Source organism: Microcaecilia unicolor, chromosome 12 (assembly GCF_901765095.1).
Source record: "Microcaecilia unicolor chromosome 12, aMicUni1.1, whole genome shotgun sequence".
Taxonomy (NCBI): domain Eukaryota; kingdom Metazoa; phylum Chordata; class Amphibia; order Gymnophiona; family Siphonopidae; genus Microcaecilia; species Microcaecilia unicolor.
Genome location: NC_044042.1, coordinates 28,460,372 through 28,483,504, shown reverse-complemented (window position 1 = coordinate 28,483,504; position 23,133 = coordinate 28,460,372). Strand labels below are relative to the sequence as shown.

The 23,133-nt window shown below is 47.2% G+C and overlaps 1 protein-coding gene across 1 annotated transcript in view; it reads right to left on the bottom strand.

Annotated features, from left to right (window-relative positions):
- GRM4 (glutamate metabotropic receptor 4) overlaps window positions 1-23,133 on the bottom strand; it is a 267,421-nt gene that overhangs the window by 91,081 nt on the left and 153,207 nt on the right. The window contains exons 5-6 of the mRNA XM_030221059.1: window positions 21,579-21,719; window positions 1,766-1,966 (exon numbers count right to left, since the gene is read on the bottom strand). Of these exons, the coding sequence (XP_030076919.1) occupies window positions 1,766-1,966; window positions 21,579-21,719 (342 nt within the window). The remainder of the gene's footprint in view (window positions 1-1,765; window positions 1,967-21,578; window positions 21,720-23,133) is intronic.

The following is a 23,133-nucleotide window of genomic DNA, read 5'->3' as shown; positions in this document are numbered from 1 at the left end:
CCACACTCCTGCCCAACAGCACTTTCTGATATTCCAATACAGAGCAGCTGATGAAAATGAAGAGGGGAGGGGCACGTTTTACTCATTCATATGAAAATTTAGAAGGCCAAAGCGAGAAAACGCAAGCCAATGGACAAAGTGGAGATACAACTTCATCAGGCCTGGCTACAGCCATAATAGAAATAGTACACCTATAACAGGCTTCCAGGACGGCTGTGTTGGCCTGCATGGGATGATGGCTCTAACTGTAATAGAAATGGTATAGTTACTCAGGATTTAAAAGAAAGAATGGTGTAACCTGCATTGAACAACTGTGGTTTTAAAAGAAACATCTGTAAGCATGGGGAGGTCAAGATGTGTTTGGATAACAGGCTCGCTAATGTTGATGGCTATGTGGATTGCTGGAGAGCCAAGTGATAAGACATGGAAGGGGGCCTAAGTTTTGGATTAAGTATGTGTCTTGTAAGAAGGAAAACCACAATGCCTGAAACAGTTTAACAGTAGAGATGCAGAGCCCAACATTGCATTAGAATTTGAGATGCTTGGGACAGTCATGGAGGGCAGTGTTAGAAACAGGGTTGAGATCTCTGGTAAAAGACATGAGGGAGGGAGCTGGTATTGGCTTCAGTAAAGGGAATTAATATACTCATCTACTCAAACTGGTGGAAATCCAGAGGGGAGGATTGGATTGGGCAGGCTAGATGAACCAACTGGTTTCATCTGTCATCCTTTACTTATGTTGCAATATAAGTTTGTGATCAAGGACATTCTTCTCTTAGTTTTGGATATGCACATTAACCTGTCAAATGGGATTATTTCACTTGTGACCTAACTGAGATTTAAGCTCAAGTCCCCGTAGAGGTCCCTAAACTAACCAGTTAACTGCTTCCTCCTGCAAGAAAGAGAAAAAAACACTCCCAGAACCTAGGACAGGGGCAAGGGAAGCCCCAGACCCTTGGGTAGAGGCAGAGGGACCTCCTACCCATCCCCCACCCCACCCGGAATGCTGGGTCAGAGGGAAGGGATCATATGCTAAAAATATATATAACTCTAGGTTAAAAAGCAGCAACACTATCCCTCTGCTTGCTAGAACAAGCAGTATGAGCAACATTGTTCTTCGTGCTCCTTAGCTTTGTATCTTAAACTAACCTCAATCCCCCCCTCTCCCTGGCTCTCTCCTTGCAAGTTTCACTGCTCTCCCCGTTCATGGTCACCATCTCAGTGAGTAATCCTGCTCTGCCTGCTTGCTGGCCCGTCTCCAGCTCAGAAACCCTGTCTTCACCAGTGACACTGCCGTCTCCACTCACTGGCTCTTTCTCCATGAATGACGCCACTCTCCCCATTCTCAGTGAATTGGAGCAGACTGACTGAGGTACTCAGTATTCTGTCACAGCTCATTACTCTTGATACACGGGTTAGCAGACTAACTTTGACATCTGTTACCATGCAAGTTCATGAGGAACTATGCCTGGAGGTACGCTCAAGAAACAGTGAAGGGGATGGGACCAGAGGAGGAGAGGTGGGGGGAAAAAAGAAAGATGGACAGAGGGAAGGAGAGAGAGAAAGTGGAAAGGGAAAGTTGGAATATATTATTGTGTGATTCATATGGGTAACACAGAAAGATTCTACATGCAGAAATAAAGAAAAAGATGCCAACTGGAACAGTATAGATTCAAATATCAAGGGATAGACACACAGACAAAGACACCTGTAGGCACTGTAGAGACGGACAGACAAATGGAGAGTCAGCCAGCCAGCACCAGACCTGTAAAGTTCACAGCACGGATGTACTTGAGCAGTTCCACGCCATCCACGGGGTCCATCCGGGGACAAAGGCCAACCTTCCCTTCGCATAAGTTCTTGTGCATGTTGTGCAGGGCCCGTGCCATGGCGTACACGGCATCGATCACGAACTGCACCTTCCCTTCCTGCTCATAAGAAGAGTCCTGGCCAATCCGTTCTCGGTCTGAAGAACAGAGAAAGCACATCTCAGAGATTTCCACCACTCAGGTTCACCCAATCATACTGCATGCTTGCCCCAGCACCTCATGCTGGGAGACTCCGGAACTGCAGGAGTTGTGAGCTTCACACCACAGTCAACCGTCCTCTACCACTCCCTAGAGTAGTGGGTTTCAACCCAATCTTCAGGTACCATCTGGCTAGTCAGGTTTTCAGGATATCCATAATAAATATGCACGAGATGTATTAGCATACACTTCCTCCACTGTATGCAAATATCTCTCATGTGTTACAAGGTGCTTCTCTGGACATTTGCGCACATAAAGCTTGTTTTATTTGCAGAAGATGGCTCTTATAAAAATTATGGGCCCGATATTCAGCAGGTAATGGGCAGCGTGTTTGCTGTCCGCTGCCGGCTTTAAACCTGGATGTTCTACACCGGGCCATATCTGGCGAGCGGCATTGACTATCCGGGTTTATTTTGTCCGCTAACAAGTTAACCATCTATGCCGATATTCAGCGCTAGCAAATTAACTTTTTAGCAGTCAAAGTTAGGGCTGCTATTTTGACCGCTCAGCATAGCTGGTTTGGCGCTAAATATCTGCGCCTAACTAGCTATGGCATGCAGTATAGCCACAGGAGATAACCAGTTATCTCTCGCTGAATATCCGCATTCCTGGCTGGTTAAATGTAGCTGAATACACATGTTTTACTGTGTAGTTGAATGTTCATATTTCTGACACTGTTTCATGGACATTCTTTTACTAGGATTCAATTTGCTGTTTCCAAGTTTACCTCATTGGTTGTATTTATGTTTATACTAGTAAAAAAGGCCCGTTTCTGACACAAATGAAACGGGTGCTAGCAAGGTTTTCCTCGGCTCCCCTGCAGCCACCCATGTCCAGCAACCCTCCTCTCCCCATGCAGCCACCCATGTCCAGCGAACCTCCTCTCTCCCCTGCCCCCCTCCTGCCACCCATGTCCAGCGACCCTCCTCTCTCCCCTGCCCCCCTCCAGCCACCCATGTCCAGTGACCCTCCTCTCTCCCCTGCCCCCCTCCAGCCACCCATGTCCAGCGACCCTCCTCTCTCCCCTGCCCTTCCTCCAGCCACCCATGTGGGGGGAGCGGGGAGGTGGGTTTGGGGGGGGGGGGGGGAATGAGAAGCTCGGTTTTGGTCATATTTAATTTCAGGTGGCGTTGAGACATCCAGACAGCAATGTCAGACAAGCATGCTGAAACTTTGGTTTGGATGCAAGGTGAGATATCAGGGGTAGAAAGGTAGATTTGGGAGTTATCAGCATAGAGATGATAGGAAAAGCCATGGGATGAGATTAATGAACCAAGGGAAGAAGTGTAGATAGAAAAGAGGAGGGGACCAAGAACAGAACCCTGAGGTACGCCGACAGGCAGAGGGATAGAAGTAGAAGAGGATCCACCAGAGTGAACACTAAAGGTGCGGAGGGAGAGGTAGGAAGAGAACCAGGAAAGGACAGAGCCCTGGAATCCAAGTGAGGACAGGGTATCGAGAAGTATGCTGTGATCGACAATGTCAAAAGCAGCGGAAAGATCAAGAAGAATGAGGATGGAATATTGACCTCTGGATTTAGCCAGTAATAGGTCATTGGAGACTTTAGTAAGTGCAGTTTCGGTTGAGTGGAGAGGGCGAAAACCAGATTGTAGTGGGTCAAGAATAGCATGTGAGGAGAGAAAATCAAGGCAGCGGTGGTGAACAGCACACTCAAGTAATTTGGAGAGAAAGGGAAGGAGGGAGATGGGTCGGTAATTAGAGGGGCAAGTAGGGTCGAGTGAAGGCTTCTTAAGGAGAGGTGTGACCACAGCATGTTTAAAGGCAGCAGGGACAGTCGCAGTGGAAAGTGAGAGGTTGAGAATGTGACAGATAAAAGGAATAAGAGCAGGAGAGATGGCATTAAGAAGGTGGGTGGGAATGGGATCAGAGGAACAGGTGGTACATTTTGAGGAAGAAAGGAGAAGTGTAGTTTCCTCAATAGTAACTTCAGGAAAGGAGGAAAGGGAATGAGGGGAAGGAGAGAGAGGGGAACGGACTAGTGGAGGGAGAGGTGATGAGGTAGAGAAAGCAAGGTTTATCTTTTGAACCTTGTTGTGAAAGAATTCAGCAAGGGTCTGAGGAGATAATGAAGGGGGAGTTGGGGGAGGGGGCACCTTGAGGAGAGAGTTCAATGTGGTGAGGAGAAGTCGAGGATTAGAGCCAAGAGAGTTGGTCTCCCCTCCCCTTACTTACTACTGCCCTGGTGGTCTAGTGACCTCTTCCACCTTCGGGGCAGGAAAGAGCCCCCTCTTTCCTGCCCGGAGCGCTACCCTGCACGCATCCTTCCTGTGCTGATCTCGGCGCCAGTTCAAAATGGCCGCCGAGAGTTGAAGTGACCTCGCAAGACTTCAACTCTCGGCGGCCATTTTGAATCGGCACCGAGATCAGCAACAGGAAGGATGCATGCAGGGCAGCGCTCTGAGCAGGAAAGAGGGGGCTCTTTCCTGCCCCAAAGAGGTCACTAGACCGCCAGAGCAGTAGTAAGTTAAGGGGAGGGGGGTGACGGGGTGTGTGACAGGGGGGAGGGGAAAATGTGACAGGGGCGGAGCGAGGGTGTGAAAGGGGACGGGGTGGGTGTGTGGTGAGGGCGGGGCATGTGTCCTCCTTTTTGGGGGACAAAATATGGTAACCCTAGGCACATAGTCATTGCCTTTAGGAGTGGATTCCCCTACAGGGGTTTGGACTCCCCCCAAATCCCCTCCCCCAAGCCTATGATGTAAACAAATAGCAAGTCTCCTCTGAGTTTGTCCTCCTAAAGGCACAGGAATGTGCAGGTCAGCCAAAGAGGTTTAATTAACAGGAGATGGCATCACATGACAAGACTGAAGCTGTAGCTGCCATTTTGATACACTCAAAACCTATTGGTCTATGCCAAGCCACACATAGGCAATTCTTATTTCTAATAAGTGTTTGCTATTGTTTTGGGTGACTCAATATGGTGGCAAGCTCTGCCTGCTGGCTTCAGGCCAGATAATGCGTCAAACACGCTCCTGCCGTCTCCTATCAATTAAGCCTCCTTGAGGCCATCAGTTTAGGAATAGTTCTGCCATCTGATGAGCTCCTGTGCGTTTAAGAGGTCAGACTTGGAGGGGGCAAACTGCTGCTGGAATTGAGTCAGGGTCTTAAAGTGAGAACATCCAAAGCCTGGAGCAGCACAGGCAACAGCATCAAGGTTAGGTGGGGAGGAGGGAGAGACTGAGGGGACAGGACAGGATCCTCATACCTGGGCTGATGTTTTGGTCACAATGCACCCCCCGTTACATTTATAAAATAGATGCCTTTTTTTTTTTATATGTCACATAAGCACCCTGTTATGAAATTCCCACTCCCCCCTTCCCATATATGCCCAGAATACATTAACTTGCATGCGCACACACAAAATACAGACACAACTGGCCAGTCGCCATGCCTACTGATTTTGTGATATCAGACTAAACAAAAATCTCTACTGAAGACAAAGGTCTAGTTCTGAAAGCAAAGTCTGTGCAGCAGTACAGGGGGATAATTAGTGGCTGGTCACAGCGTGATCTGTCTGAAGCTTTCAGCAAACAAAAGATAAAATAAAATAAAATAAAAACCTTCTGGAAATTCTGCAAAGATTAAGATCACAGTGGGCATCAACCCTGCTGTTTAGAACCACAGCACCTGGCTCTCTTACATGAGCCTGCTAATTAATTTTCAAGTATTTGCTGGGCATCCTTTGTTCCAAGGTGTATACCTTAGCTGCCTTTCCTCAACAGCAGCTCAGCTACTGGTGAGACTAAGATCACCCAACACAGGGCTCAAATGATAGGTCCTAGCAACAGCTGCACAGCAACTGGAAAGTGCAGGGAGCTGACTACAAACAGAACCTGTGTGCAAAACATATGTAGTACAGAGCACTGCAGACAATTTAAAGCGATTTCTACAGCAGAAATCAGCAGATTATGCTGGAGAATGTAGGTGCGCTCACAACTCATGCAGCCCTCGTCTTTCCCAGTAAGAGACACTGCAGGGAATGGTGCGGAAGCACTAGGGAGCTTGCAACTCCTGCATTCCCTGTCTTTCAAAGCAGGAGGCACCGTAGGTAAAATAGCCTGATTTTATGTTCTTGGGAGAGGTGAATGACTGAGAGGATTTGAATTTATGGTGCTCCTCATTTGGGTTTAGGGCTCAGGGATTACCTAATACCCTTAATCCATTCGTCTACCTTCTGCAGGTCTTTCAACAATGCCATGCCATTGCAAATGTTAGCCGTACCCGTTTCCCCCCTAATTCCATAAACTTGTCTACTCAAATTCATGCTTATCATACAAATTTGGAGGAGAAGCCTAATGGTTAGTGCAGTGGGCTGACAACCCAGGGAACTGGGTTTGATTCCTACTGTGGCTCGATGTGATCCTGGGCAAGTCACTTAACCCTCCATTGCACCAAGTGCAAAACCTTAGACCAAGCTTGTCCAAGTTCAGCCCTCAGAGGCCATAAACAGGACCAGTTCTTCAAGATAATCTTAGCGAATATGCATGAGAGAGGTCTGCATGCTCACCAGCACCATGGTATGCAAATCTCCCTCATGCATATTTATCAGGGATGTCCTGGCCCTGTTCATGGTCCTCGAGCACTGAACTGAGAAGACTACCTTAGATTGCGAGCCCACTAGGAACAGAGAAAGTACTTGCATATAATAAATGTAAACTACTTTGGTTGTACCAAGGAAAGGTGGTTTATCCAATCCATTACCCTTTACTCTTTATAGTATAAGATCCGTTGCAAATGCAACTTAATTTAATAACTGGCTGTTAATGACCTACATGCGCCAAATGCCACGTGGCATGTGAAAATAATTTTTTTGGTCACGAGTATCAGATGCACGGCAAAAATGAAATTACTGCAAGAGTCCTGCTGTAGCCGTGTGGTAACTCCACTTTTGCGCGTGTCGGTCACGTGTAGATGCTTACGCAGCTTAGTAAAAGGGCCCCAATATGAGTATTTTGCCCCATAAATGGGAAAAAATATTTTCTACCACGGGAAACAATGTGCACCGACTTCAACATTACCACAAGGTAAGCGTGCTAACTGGGCGGCAGAGTCGATATGGCGCACGCTACACATGCATTAGTCCTACTGCCGCTTTCTAAAATGGCCCCATAGCCTGTATTAGCCAGTTACCATACAGTAAATACAACATGCTCGCTGGCTAATGCTTCCACGCCTGCTCTCCACCCATGCCACACTCCCTGAGACAAAATTTAAGAAAAATACAATAATGCCCAGTAAGAGGCAAGCTAGCAAAATGCGCTTCAACATGTTTGTGCAGTACCCTGCTATCCTCCCCAAATTTGGGCACAGATCCGTGCGTAAACGAATTAGTCAATTAGGCGCTCAAAACAACTGAATTGGCAGTAATTAGGAATTATGTGCAGACCTATGCCCGTATTCTATAACATGCACACCTAAATATCATAGCATGTAACTGCAAAAATGGGTGTGGCCATGGGCGGGGCATGGGCAGGTCAGGGGCATTCCCAGGATTTAGGTGCAATGTTATAGACTACCTGCATTTGCGCACCTAACTGCTATCAGTTGGGCACCAGCTTTTACACCATCCTTGGACAGGAGTAAGCGCTTGAGCCCAGACGGGTCCTTTTACTAAGCTGCAGTAAAAAGGGGGCCTCTGCTACCATCGGCATGTGCTTTTGATGCGCGCTGAGGCCACCTTTTACTGCAGCGGGTAAAAGGCTGTCTTTTTCTAAGGACAAGAAATGGCCGTGTGGTAAGTGAACCACTTCCTACATGGCCGTTTTGGGGAACAGCACTTTCTGCCACCCATTGTGGTGGCGGTAAAGGCTCCTGCACTAACCCAGCAGTAACTGGGCAGTGCACGGCACTACCCAATTACCGCCAGGTAAGCTGCAGCTGGCGATAAGGGCTCCCGCGCTAACCCAGCGGTAACAGAGCAGCGTGCGGCACTGCCCAATTACTGCCAGGTACACAAATGATGGCACGTTGGATGTGGGAACTATCGTCGGGCTGCTGCAGTAGCCCAGCAGTACTTCCTTTTTAGTGAGCAGCAGGGGCATAGCTATGTGGGGCCACGGGGGCCTGGGCCCCTGTAGATTTGGCCCTGGCCCCCCCTGCCGACGACCCTCTCGACCCCCTCCCGCTGCCAACCTGCCGTCTCCATCTGCTACCTTTGCTGGCGGAGGACCCCAACCCCCGCCAGCTGAGGTCCTCTTCTTCCTTCGTTCTGTTTCTGAGTCTGACATCCTGCAAAGGTAGGTGATGGCGGGGGAGGGTTGACGGCGGGAGGGGGGGTTCAGAGGGTCGGCGGCAGGGGGGTCAAAGTTGTTGTTGTTGGTGGTGGTGGTGGAGGCGGCGGGGGGGTCGGCAATGGCAGGGGGTGTCAGCACCAATGGCGGGGGGGGGGGGGTCAGCGGCGCCTGGGAGGGCTAAAATGTGCCCCCTCACCTCGGGCTCTGGACCCCCCTCCCGCAGAAGTCTGGCTACGCCCCTGGTGAGCAGTAAGCCCGTTACCACCGCTTAGTAAAAGAAGACTTGAATAATTAGGATCATTTTTTGAAACATTTGAAGACTATTTTCTTAACAGATTTGTTAGCTATCTTTGTTATAATTAATCAGAAAGTACAGTTGTAATTCCCAAGGTTTGTCTCGGTGCTTGGCTTTTAATCTATTGTAAATCACCTGGAACTTACGGGACAGGCGGTATAGAAATTTTAATGTAATGTAAAGGGTGGTAGGGCTACTGTGTGGGTAGCACATGGTAAAACAGCACTACCGTGGGACATGGCCAGATGCCGTGCTGTAGTTCTGACTTCAGCATGCACCGTTTCCCCATGCTAGAAAATAGAAATTACTTTCTAGCACGGTGGGCAGGGAGTAGGCATGCCCAGTGATAATCAGACAGTTGCCACTGCCACGTACTGCCAAATTAACACATGAGCCCTTACTGCCAAGTAAATAGGTAGGTAAGGGCTCAGGCATTAATGGCCAGATGCTAACTGTGAAATTAGCACACAGCCTTTAAGGAAACTAATGGGGGGGGGGGGAAAGGCTTCTTATGGCTGCAGTAAAAAGTGACCTTAGCGAGTGGTAATCCCACGCACCAACGCAACCACAGGCCGCTTTGTACCACGGCTCTGTAAAAGGACCTTTTTTTTTTTTCAAAATATTTTATTAGTTTTCCAAGTATAACAACAACAAGAGACAGAAAAGAAGGGGAACGTGGAACTAAAAAGAAATATAGAGGATAGGAGAGAAAGTGCCTATGCGTCTACAGTATAAGTCTCAAACGTTGGGCCAACATTATGTCTGAATCGAGTGAAGATAGTTTTCCACCGGTGACCAGATTTCTCTCGTGGAGACTGTCGTTCGAAATTTCTCTGCCATTGCAAACTCAAATTTCTGATGCTGCGCTGTAGAACTGTATTGCACCAAAAGTGAACGTTCAACAGGGGTGCAGATTTCCAGTTTTTGTAGGATGCATGAATTTGACATTTAGTACAAGTTAAATCAACTTAGCACGTGCTAGAAATGTTAAAACACACTAACAGACTGAGGCCCTGATGCTCAAAAGCCCAGAGCTCCCACCCCTTTTGCATCTCGTTAGCACTGAGCATTTAGGCGTTGATCTTCTGCACTGTTCCAGTGACATTTTTTTTACGCCATAAAAATATCGTTGGAACAGTGCAGAAGGAACAGAGATAAGCACTGAGGTTGATGTATTTTGTGGCCTATGCACAGGGGTGTGCTGGTAAATTTTTAACAACAGGCTCTTTCTCCAGACGTAGCCAGCTCTGCAGTTGGAAGGGCCAGGGGTGGCCGGGGGGGGGGGGGGGGGGGGGGGGAGGGGAGCAACACTTGCCTCTTTCTCCTCCCTCCCTTTGTGCAGGCAGGCTAGGCATACCTTTGCTGGCAGCCAATAAATGGACTGCCACCACTCCCAACGTCTTGCTCTGAGCAGCATGCTGCTACTTCTCTCACATGCTCCAGAAGTCCCAGCCTGCTGCTCAGAGCTGGAAGCAAGGAGTGGGGAGCAGCAGCAGTCTATTTAATTGGCTGGCAGGGCTCAGCATCCCCACCAGCAAAGTAAAAGAGAATTCAGCAGGGGGCATAAGCCCACATTTTGGGAGCCAGTTGTTAAAGTAGCCATGGAAGGCCCTACTTTAACAACCGGCTCCCAAAATTCTTAAAAACTTAACAACCGGCTCTTGCGAGCCTGTGAAAGCCTGCTCCAGCACACCACTGCCTATGCACTCTCCGTGTCTGGATTTGTATCCTCCAGCACCCCCCTCCTTTTTTTTTCCCCTCCACCTCCTCTTTCTTCCCCCTTTTTCTTAATGTGTTTCTAGTTGTGGATAGTTGTTTCTTGAATGTGAGCTCCAGTTTTGCCATGTTTGTAACTGTTGCTTGTTGAACTGTGCTGAGCTCTTGCTTCTATCGTATTATGTTGAAATCCAATAAAAGATATTAAACTAGGAACAGTGCAGAAGGGCAACGCCTAAATGCTCAGTGCTAACGAGATGCAAATATAGGAACGCTCACAGAGCGCTGAGCATTAGGGAGTTCGGCAGCTTTGGTGCATGCACAGAAGACTTCCACAGTAAACTCGGCTCCTATGCCCATGCGCCTGGTAAAATCCAGATGTGAAACGCACGTTGGAATCTGTTTTCTGTGGCCTAAATATAAGCATATTTGATTTCTTTTTATAGCTTGGACGCTTATAATTAGACGCCAACGCGTGTTTTCGCTTGGGTCCGCTGTTTCTCACGACCAGCACTTAATTTATTTATTGCATTTGTATCCCACATTTTCCCACCTATTTGTAGGCTCAATCAGTGGCGTTCCTAGGGGGGTGGACACCTGGGGCAGCGCCCCGCCCCCCGGGTGCAGCGCCCCCCCCCCCCCGATGCAGCGCGGACCCCCCTCCGGCGAAAGACCCCCCCCCAGGTGCATGCCACTTGGGGGGGTGCCGCAGCACGCCTGCTGCGAGTTTACTAACTTTGCTCGTTCGCTGCAGCTCCGTCTGCCCCGGAACAGGAAGTAACCTGTTCCAGGGCAGAGGGAGCTGCAGCGAACGAGAGAAGTTAGCGAACTCACACAGCAGGCTTGCGCCGCGGCACCCCCCCCCCCCCAGCGGCGTGCACCCGTGGCGGACCGCCCCCACCGTCCCCCTCTTGGTATACCACTGGGCTCAATGTGGCTTACATAGTACCGGAGAGGCGTTCGCAGACTCCGGTGTGCACAAATACAAAATGATGTTGTGGTAGGATAGTTTCTCGTGGAACAGTCTCATTAGGGTATCGTAAGGCGGAAGGGTTGTGTAATGACAATTACGTACTTCGGTACGTAAGAGCTTGCACGGGCTTCCTTCTGCTTCCAAAAGCAATCAAAACAGGCAGATTTTGCAGAAAGATTCACGAGAGAAGCATGAAAATCATGGGCAATCCTCTCTTCCAACAGCCCAACGCCTGCTCTGACCCGGCGTTATATTTTTGCAGCGGTAAGGCAGTTTTGTTTCAGATGCTTTTTTTCCGAGCATCGGGAAGGAATACAAAATGACCTAATTAACAAGAGCTTGAATACATTAGCATGCTACTTGCATTGCTCATCTGCGCGATTGTTTGAACCCACGCTCCGGGCTTCTGAACATTCTACGCAAGTAAATGCGGATGCTAGTGCGGCGATAATGACCTCTAGCGCCTGCGTTTACTTTTGAGCATCGGAGCCCAAGTGTACCCCAGTGGCATACGAAGGGGGTGGCGGTGGGGGCGGTCCGCCCCGGGTGCAAGCCTGCTGCGAGAGTTCGCTAACTTCTCTCATTCGCTGCAGCTCCCTCTGCCCCGGAACAGGTTACTTCCTGTTCCGGGGCAGAGGGATCTGCAGCGAACGAGCAAAGTTAGTAAACTCGCCTGCGGCACCCCCTCTCCCCAGCGGCATGCACCCGGGGGGGCTCTTTCACGGGGTGGGGGGTCTTTCGCGGGGGGGGGGGGGTCCGCGCTGCCTCGGGGGGGGGGGGTCGCTGCACCCAGGGACGGGGCAGGGCGCCGCCCCGGGTGTTCGCCCCCCCCAGGAACGCCACTGGTGTACCCTAACAAATACTCAGCCCTAAAGAAAAGTTTCTGTAACAGCAAAAACATACCTTGCTTTCCAACCTTTCACTTTTATCTCCTTTGTTTTCTCTGTTCTTAACCTTGGGAATGCAGAAGTCGAAAAAGTTTCCTTCCAAGCAGCACTGGAGTTTGATCTTTTGCGTTGCCTCCTTTGTTAGTCAGGTGTTACCTATCACTTTTTTCCATGCACACATCATATATATGCAAAATGACTTTTTCTACCAGATCTTTAATTTCTCTTTGGATGAACAGCTTCTTTTTCCTTGAAGAGATTCCCTTTTGAAATAGCCCCCCCCCCTCAGGCTGATGCCTAGGGATGGTGCTGGGGGGGGGGGGGCTCTCTGGGCAAAGTACATTCAGAGAGTGTATTTTTGAGTCCTTGCACGTACTTCCTGGAGGGGAGTTTGCATTTGCAAACTCTGAGAGTACTTATGTACCCACAGACCCTGCTGGATAAGGCACTTTCAAAGGGAAACCCCATCGGGAGTTTCCCTTTCAAAATTACCTCCTCTTGGGATGCAGTTTGAACAGCATCTTTTCAAGTCCTGCGTAATTTTTGTTGAATGTACTTCTTTTGTGGCTATGACAGGGGAAGGAGGGGGTGTTAGTATTTTTTGAGAACTAGTTCATTTGACCTTTGTTTTAACTTTGTCATTGTTTTAAAATAAAGTATTTGTTGCTCTTTTTCCGTGTTTTTTTTTTTTTAATTTGGTTTTTCTTGTGCCTCTTATTCTCTGTGGACCAGATGCTCAGAACGCCGGCGCTGTTCAGTACCAGCGGCAGAAAAATACCGCCGCAACAGCGCTGTAACACAGCTCCCTAATGCTCAATGCTAGCGGCATGCAAATTTAAGCGTGCTGTTAGCATTGAGCATTAGGGAGTTGTCATGAGGATGGCGCCTGCGCTGAAAAGTTGTGCGTTAAGCATTCGTTTGTTCCCACACCCCAGGTCTCTGAACATCCTGAACCAATAAACGTGGGCCCTAGTCCAGCACTAGTGGCATTTAGCGCCCGTGTTTACTTGACATTCGGGGCCTGAAAGCGTAGACTTGTTATATATGGGGGGGGGGGGGGGTTGACCCAGCTTCTTTATACTTCCAGTTCAGTCAAAACCAGGGCTGGGATCCAGTGCCATGAGTCTTTCACAAATACTAGTGGAATTTCCCCCTATTTTATACCCCTCCCGCCCCCAACATGCCTTGTCTGGTCACGGCAGGGACAGTTCTTGGCTGGGAGTCATTTACCACAGCTCTTTCCAGAAGCCTGCAGTCATTGCGCTGAGACATATCTTCAAAAAGCTGCAAACAGTACAAAATATCTCTGCGCTTTTTCATCTACGGCGTATCCTGATACGATCATGCCACGCCATTGCTGCAATCTTTGTACTAGCTACCAGTAAGAACAAGAGTGGTTTTCAAAATTCGCGTTTTCATGTGCCACAGCTCCAAGCTCCATGATGTCACTGGTAGAGCTGCCATTACGGAATGTTAAGGAAAGGCTACGAGATCATCTAATAATCCACCTCCCTAGCTGTAAATGGGTGGCCTATAAATCAGCCTGTATCGACAACTTTCAATATAATGTGGCCAAATGGTGGAATGTATTGCATAAAGATGTACGCCATGACCTATCTTATGAAAGATTTCGTAAAAAATGAAAACGTTTTTTTTATAAGAAATTTCTGCTGATAGATTGTATAAGATATTCCTGATAGTCGTGACCTGAACATGTCTCTCTCCTACCTTAGGATCTGTTAACCCACCTTTGGGCTTCTCACTCCAATCATGCATCCCTGAACTGTATGTGTAGCTCGCAATCTTAGGAATCTGTATCTCTACCAAATTTTATGTAAGCCATATAGAACCAAGTTCTTAACTCAGATGATCGAGGGGTATAAATCCAATAAAATGAAAATGAAAAAATGCCAGGTTTTCAGGAAATTCTCAGTGAATATTCATGAAGAGATCTGCATGCAGTGGAGGCAGTGCATGCAAATCTTTCTCATGCATATTCATTGTGGATATCCTGAAAACCTCACTGGCTGGGGAGCCCCCAGGACAGGTTTAGGAACCCACTGGTCTTTGCTATGGGTAATGTGTCCAATGGTATGGCAGATGAAAAGCCTTTGGTGGGTACTTTGCTGATGCTTGTTCTGCTTGAATGAGAAGTCACTTCTTGCACCATTAGGAATGACTCATATGGAGAATGAAGGCACAGTCTCGGATCACATCTTCCACTGCTGGGAGTAGAGAGTACAGGGAGGGCAGTGGCAGAGATTGAGAAATCAGTGTTATTAAAGCTGACAGAGGCACACAGCTCCTGTGGCTGTCAGAGGAGACAAATTCTAGACTCTGCAGCCTGTGTGACAGAAAGGACAACAGAAGCAACACTTCTGAGATGACCTAATGGTGACTTGAGACCCAAATAGAGCAGAAGCACAAGGACAGCTGTGCCAGTTGTGCGACATTTTGGGAGATACATCACTCCTGCTCTGCCGTGCCATCAGACAGCAGTTGTCGTGTGTACATCGCTTTCTCCAACACTGTGTCTACTTGTTCAGATCTAACACTGTAATTGAATAAAGTATCCAAGCTGCATAGAATCAGACTTTAAGAGCAGGGGAAGAGTGAAAAGCCATATTCCCCAAATCCTATAGTTCTGGGTTTTCTAGCATGACTAGGGACAGCATCTCCGAGTATGCAATAGGGCAAAGCCAGGCTTGCGTCAGCTTCACCAATTTGACTTGGGTGAGAATGCAACCCTATCCTTGCAACCCAGCTGGAATCAGGATCAGTGTTTCCATCATTGAAGCCAGCTGTTCATGTCTCCTTTTCCATGAGCTAGTTACATAAGTACATAAGTACTGCCATACTGGGACAGACCAAAGGTCCATCGAGCCCAGCATCCTGTTTCCAACAGTGGCCAATCCAGGTCACAAGTACCTGGCAAGATCCCAAAACAGCGCAATACGTTTTATGCTGCTTATTCTAGAAATAAGCAGTGGATTTTCCCCAAGTCCATTTTAATAATGGTCTATGGACTTTTCTTTTAGGAAGCCATCCAAACCTTTTTTAAACCCCACTAACCTAAACAATTTTACTACTTTCTCTGGCAATGAATTCCAGAGTTTAATTACACGTTGAATGAAGAAATATTTTCTCTGATTCGTTTTAAATTTACCACTTTGTAGCTTCATTGCGTGCCTCCTAGTCCTAGTATTTTTGGAAAAAGTAAACAAGTGATTTACATCTACCTGTTCCACTCCACTCATTATTTTATCGACCTAATCATATTTTCCCTCAGCCATCTCTTGTTCAAGCTGAACAGCCCTAGCTGCTTTAGCCTTTCCTCATAGGGAAATCGTCCCATCCCCTTTATCATTTTCATCGCCTTTCTCTGTACCTTTTCTAATTCCACTATATCGTTTTTGAGATTGCAGTCATCAATGTGTTGGGGACATGGCCTTCCTTCAGATGAAAGCAGCATCTGAATACCTGAGCTCTGGCTCCCTGCTAAAACACAAAAGTGTGCTTGCCGGAGGTTGTGTGGCACTGATGGAGAGAGGTTGTGCTGGTGGGCTTGAACATTATGGTGCCGAAGTTTGACTGAAAAAACCCCTGAAGCAACTATCCATGCATAGTGAAACATAGCGCTATGTCGGATCTATGATATGACAGAAGCTGATGTCCCTCCTATTTGGCAGATGCTGATTCAGTGAGATGCCTCTTTGGAGTCTAACAGCTCAAAATTTGAAAAAAGGATAAGCACTCGGTTACTCTGTATTGAAGAAATGAAAGTTTATGAAGTTTATGTGTGAATTAATAGAAATCAAACAAAATAAAACATGGAAAAGAAAATAAGATGATACCTTTTTTATTGGACATAATACATTTCTTGATTAGCTTTCGAAGGTTGCCCTTCTTCCTCAGATCGGAAATAAGCAAATGAGGTAGCAGATAGTATATATAAGAGAAACATCAAAGCATTACTTTGACTGTCTGACAGAGTGGGAGTGTGAATTATGAATTGAAAAAAAAGGAATTTTTTTTCAATTATATAAAACGGACCGAGCGTGGTGCTTGAGTGTTTTACTACACTTCCTAGATAGAGTTTACCCACTATTCTGATGGTCCACAAAATATTTGTCAGTATTTTGTACAAGGAACCTTTCTATGGATACACCATGCATGTGACATATCACAAGATATTCGACCTGAACACTATTTGTTCAGATCTGTTCACCGGCTTTCCGTTTTTTGTTATTTGCTTTTGCATCAATTAAAATGTTTCCCTCCAGAAAATATCTGGCCTTGCAAAGGAAAACATGGGCTGTCAAAATAGAGAGCCCTGGTGTTCTTGGACTGTTGCAGGTCCCTGGAGGGAGTGGGGAGGGGGGGTGATAGAGTATGAAAGCCAAGGAAGATTGCTGAATCGTGCAGCTGTCAGAGCCACTCACCAGGTCCTCTCGGTATAGACACATCTGTGCTGTCTACAGCACCCTGGGAGCACCCATATCTCCAGAGAGAGAGAGAGAGCAATACAGGGAGACATGAAGGCAATCTGTTATGTGCAGCTTGCATGTGCCAGGAAAGAGGGGGAACCAACAAGAATTGAGAGGTAATACTATTTAATGCCTCTGGGAAATATAAGAAGTCACTTTAGCTGTAAATCCACAGAAAGACCGTATAAACGGCTAGTACTAACACAATTCAAAGACTATATAAAAAAATTATAATTTTTAAGTGTGCTTATATCCTTTCAAGGAGGGGAAGGCAACAGCAGGTTTGAGGATATTGTGCATCTGACTACAGACAATGAAAAGCTGAGTTGTACAACATCACAGTCAGCCACCTTTGGGATGCAAGCCGCCTTATTTTCGAAAGAGAAAAACACCAATATTTCGACCCAAATCAGGAGATGGGCATCTTTCTCCCGTGGGCGCCCAAATCGGTATAATCGAAAGCCGATTTTGGGCGTCTTCAACTGCAATCTGTCACGGAAATGGCCAAAGTTGACGGGGGGGGGGGTGTCGGAGGCGTGGTGAAGGCGGGACTGGGGCGTGTTTATCGGACAAGGAGAGATGGGCGTCCTCAGCCGATAATCGAAAAAAAAAGGCGTTTTTAGCGTGAATTTGGGTCACTTTTATTGACCCTTTTTTTTCACGAACAAGTCCCAAAACAGTGCCCTAAATGACCAGATGACCACCGGAGGGAATCGGGGATGACCACCCCTGACTCCCACAGTGGTCACTAACCCCCTCCCACCCAAAAAAAACCCAAAACTTTTTTTTCCAGCCTGTATGCCAGCCTCAAATGTCATACCCAGCTCCATCACAGCAGTATGCAGGTCCCTGGAGCAGTTGTTAGTGGGTACAGTGGACTTCAGGCAGGTGGACCCAAGCCCATCCCCCCCTACCTGTCACACTTGTGGTGGTAAATGGGAGCGCTCCAAACCACCCCCAAAACCCACTTTACCCACATCTAGGTGCCCCCTTTCAGCCATAAGTGCTATGGTAATGGTGTAGAGTTGTGGGGAGTGGGTTTTGGGGGGGGGGGGATTTGGCGGGCTCAGCACCCAAGGGAAGGGAGCTATGGACTTCAGAGGTAGTTTGCTTTGTTTTTTTGTTACAAGTGCCCCCTAGGGTGCCCGGTTGGTGTCCTGGGATGTCAGGGGGACCAGTGCACTATGAATCCTGGCCCCTCCCACAACCCAATGCCTTGGATTTGGTCGTTTTTGAGCTGGGCGCCTTCGGTTTCCATTATCGCTGACAAAGGATACCGCCCAGCTCAAATCCGCACAAATCCGATGCATTTGGCTGGCACAAACCGTATTATGGGAAAAAAAGATGGACGCCCATTTTTTTCGATAATACGGTTTGTCCCGCCCCTTCACGTACCCGTTCTCGGAGATAGACGCCCATGGAGATGGGCGTTCGCGTTCGATTGTGCCCCTCACAGCCTACTAGATCAGGTTTTACATAAATACTTGACACCCGTTAATTCTAGAAAGTTGTGTACCCGAGTGCACAAATTTGCATGTGCAATTTATAGAATAATGTCAATTGCGTGCATAACTTAATGAATCAGAGCAGAGCGGTATACAATCTGAAATCGCAGAAAGGAAAGGAACTCCATTTTTGACAGGAAAAGTGCACATTCACATCGATAAAATAAGAGGCTAGGACAACAGAAGGTTAAAACTGAGATACATTTGACGATCTCAACCACCGCACACCGGGGAAACCCAAGGGACCTATCAATCCCTAAAAAGCCAGATCTTCAAATTAATCTTAAAGGATTTAAGCGAGAGGTCACTACAGAGAGAAAGGGGTAGTGTGTTCCAGATGTGAGGAGAAAGAAAAAGGCACACCCCTGATATATTTTTTAAAATGGCCGCTAAAATGACACTTAGGCGGCTACCCGGCGATATTCAGCGCCGGATAGTCGGCTATCTGGCATTGAATATCTTTGGTTAGTGGCTTAAAGATAGCCGGTTATATCACGCGATATAACCCGCTATCTGCTGATTTTTAAAGGCAATCTGGCCAAGTTTGGAGGCCATATTTGGCTGCCACAATAGGTAGAATAGCTTTGGCCGGTCTGACTTTAACGGCCAGCGCTAAATATCAGCTTGGCTGGTTAAAGTCAGACTGGCCAAAGTTAAACTGGATATTCAATGCCGGTCACCAGAAATGGCCCCGGCACTGAAAATCCGGGTTTAGTGTGAACCAGGGGAGACAGCTGGCTATCTCCCGTGATCTGAATATTGGGTGGACAGTGTCTGGTGGTTTCAAGGTGATGAATTTGGGACTGCGAAAGGACCAAACGTTGATCATTAATTGAACAATGTACTCTAGTTGGAGAATAGTCTAGACTTAACAACCAATTATTGGCTGTAATTGGTAGTAATTGGTGCAGATTGGTACTAATTGGCAGTTACATACGTAGCCACCCTTAATCAGTATTGCACACACAAATTCCAGAATGCGCAACTCCAAGGAGGGCATGGACCTTTTCAGGGGCATGGGAGGATTGAGAGCGCATCAGGCAGTTACACACATGGGTTCTAGAATACTAAAATTTACGCACCTAACTGCCTATAGTTAGGCCCGAGAATTTACTCCAGTCATTGAGCTAGCTTAAATGCTCACATCTAAAGTTAGGCGTGTAAATATGGACTTACGCTAGTATTCTATAATGGCTGTTCAGCGCATCATTCTGGCGCCTAGCATTAGGTGATCTATAAAGAGTTGCCCCCTTAGCTCTCAGGACCTGCCTCTGAAGGAGGAAGCAGTGGCAGAGCATCATCATTACCCATTTGCAACTAGGCAAAGTGAGACGCAGGGAGAGCACAGACCGTTCATAAGGATTAGCCCAGTGAAAGTTTAAAAATGCCCCACAAGACCTGCAAGTAATTAGTTTGCACAATGAACTGAGCCTTTCCAGTGCTGGACAGCTAAGTTCATAGCAGCCAAAGATAGACTTGCTATTGACGTGGCAAGATTTGGGCACAAAACTTAGTGGGTGATGTGCGGAAAATCAGTGGATAGCTGATTATATCAAGCAATATAACCAGCTATCTGCTAAGCGCTAACTGGCAATATTTAGAGGGAGATATCCATAGACGGTCGGTAGCCAACTGTTTTGGGGAGGCTAAAGGGGGCGGAGCTTACCTCTGTGGCGACGTCAATGACGTCGCGTCGCTGCCAAGGGGGTGGAGGGGCGGAGCTTACCTCCGTAGCGACGTCAATGACATTGCTTTGCTGCCAAGAGGGCAGAGCTGACCTCTGTATTCTCCGTGGAAGCGACGTCAATGACGTCGCTGCCACGGAACTAAAACAATTAAACCGCATGCGTGAGGGGGGCGGGTAGGGCGGGCGCAACACCCGGAAGTCGACCATTGGGCTGGGGAGGCTTAGCCTCCCCAAGCCTCTTATACGGGGCGCCTATGGAGATATCTGTCTATCTCCTGCTGAATATCGCCGGATAGCTGGATAAGTACCATTTAACCAGCCAGGAGCCGGTCCTGGCCGCTTAAATGGTTTTGAATATCAGCCAGATTGAGTTCACGCTTAGGAAAGGAAGGCGCACTCTGTGCAAAGAGGGCATACTCTTTCTGAAAAAGAGTGCGTACTATGCATGTATGCGCAGTGGATTGCACATATGTGATCATTTACGTATGCACAATGGGTGCCCTCTTTGTAAATAGTGTACACTTCCTTAGAAGAGTGGGCATTATTATTGACAAATGATAAAAACATTAATTTTCATTTGATAATGACATGCAAGAACATGGGATATGTCATAAGAACATAAGCGGTGCCATACTGGGGCAGACCAAAGGTCCATCAAGCCCAGCATCCTGTTTCCAGCAGTGGCCAATCCAGGTCACAAGTACCTGGCAAGATCCCAAAACAGTACAATACATTTTATGCTGCTTATCTTAGAAACAAGCAATGGATTTTCCCCAAGTCCATCTTAACAATGGCTTATGGACTTTTCTTTTAGGAAGATAGCCAAACCTTTTTTTAAACCCAGCTATGCTAACCTCTTTTACCACATTCTCTGGCAACAAATTCCAGAGTTTAATTACATGTTGAGTGAAGAAATATTTTCTCCGATTTGTTTTAAATTTACTACTTTGTAGCATTATTGCATGCCCCCTAGCCGTAGTATTTTTGGAAAGAGTAAAAAGCGATTCACATTTAAGCGTTCCACTTCACTCATTATTTTATAGACATCTATCATATTTCCCCTCAGCCATCTCATAGGGAAGTCATTCCATCCCCTTTATCATTTTCGTTGCCCTTCACTGTACCTTTTCTAATTCCACTACATCTTTTTTGAGATGTGGTGACCAGAAATGCACACAGTATTCAAGATGCAGTTGCACCACAGAGCGATACAAGGGCATTATAAAATCTTCAGGGTTTTTTCCATTCCTTTTCTAATAATACTTAACATTAAATTTTCTTCCTTCGCTGCTGCCGCTACACACTGAGCAGAGAGTTTCAACGTGTCATCAAGAATGACAGCTAAATCCTTTTCCTGGTTGGTGACTCCTAATGTGGAATCTTGCATCACGTAGCTATAGTTCGGGATCCTCTTTCCCACATGCATCACTTTGCCCTTGCTCATCTACCATTTAGACGCCCAGTCTCCCAGTCTCGTAAGGTCCTCTTGCAATTTTTCACAATCCTCTTACAATTTAACAACTTTGAATAACTTTGTGTCATCAGCAAATTTAATTACTTCACTAGTTATTCCCATATCTAGATCATTTATAAATATGTTAAAAAGCAGCGGTCCCAGCACAGACCCCTTTGGAACCCCACTATCAACCCTTCTCCACTGAGAATACTGACCATTTAATCCTACTCTCTGTTTTCTATCTTTCCCATATTGTTACAAAGGAATGCCCGTCCCTGGTAAGCAGTCACTTACTCGTGCACTTCTTAACATTGCTGCCCTTACGCAGAGCATGTCGGCTCAGTTTACAGTGGAAATTATCCTCCCAGAATTCAGCAAACCAGATGTTCCTCCTATTATTGTCCAAAGTGCGACTGGTGAAGTAACGGTCAAATCCTGTGTGGAAGAGAGTGGAGAGAATGGTGAGAAAGAGGAGATGAATTAAATGCAAAAGAACATACGAGACCACAGCTGTGACCAGCACCACAAATGACAGACCTGCAGCACCCAGAGAGTGAGGAAATACCACAGCTGGACACTGCATCACAAGAAAAGGAAACCTTGGATGAACAGGTTGAAATGTAAGTCTGGCTTAGTGGAACCTGAAGGGATTGGTCTAGGAAGCTGGGAAGCCAAGGCTGGAAGACCGTTCAAACTCTGGCACTGTTTTCAAAAAGCGTTGTTGAATAGGGCGTTTCCTAGATAATATTCAAAATGATTTAGGGCCCCTTTTACCAAGCTGTGGCAAAAGGGGGCCAGCGCTGGCGTCGGTGTGTGTTTCTCATGTGCACCGAGGCCCCCCTTTTTACCGCACCTGGTAGAAGGGAAGTCTCGCTTTCCTACAGGAAATGGCCACACGGCCATTTCAGTGGGGGGAGCCCTTACCGTCACCCACTGAGGTGGCGGTAAGGGCTCCCGCGCTAGCCTGGCGGTAACTAGGCAGCGCGCGGCACTGCCCGATTACCGCCGGGTAAACTCCGCTGGAAATGACAGCGCACTAGGGGTGGGAAGTACCACCGGGCTGCTGTGGTAGTCCAGCGGTACTTCCTGTATAGCAGGTAGTAAGCCCACATTGAGCTTACCGCTGCTTAGTTAAAGGAGCCCTTAAGCAGCCAGAAATGCCACTGACCGGTTAAGTCACTTGTTTGGGCCTATCCCCTAATTTTCAGTGACACTTAACCGGTTATCATTGCTGAAAATTAGCGGTTAGCACCTAAGTGAAAACTGGCTATTTTGGGGAGGGGGGGGGGCATTCCAGGGGCACAATCAGCATTTGGCCAGTTAAGTGCCAACATTCAGCATTTAACCAGCCAGAGTAACTACATAAATAGAACTGAATGAAACACAGTCCTGCTTTGCAAAAACCAGATATTCAACGCTTAAGCCCTGACTTGGCCTGGCGTTGAATATCCAGGAATAACACCAGCGGGGGTCAGCAAAACCCTCACTGCCACCAGCTGAATATTAATCACTCTCACATTTAAAGAATGGGGAAATTCACAGCACTAAATGTCTCCAGCCTAGCAGGCATGTAACATCATTGATGTGAGACAGGCGGAAACATTGAAAGGGTGCTAATAACGCATGTGATACTCCTAGACAACCCCCCCCCCCCCCCAAAAAAAAATACCGTGACGCATTTACTTTTCAGTTTTCTAATGAATTCAAGGAACATTTTTGCAAACTGCCTATGCTGGGATAAAGCTTGGGGTACTTTCTACCTGCAATCTTTGTGCGCATGCTTTTGCTCTAAAGCTTGGATCCGCTCGGACATGGAAAATTGGCACAGCTGTCAAGTAATGAGGGTCAT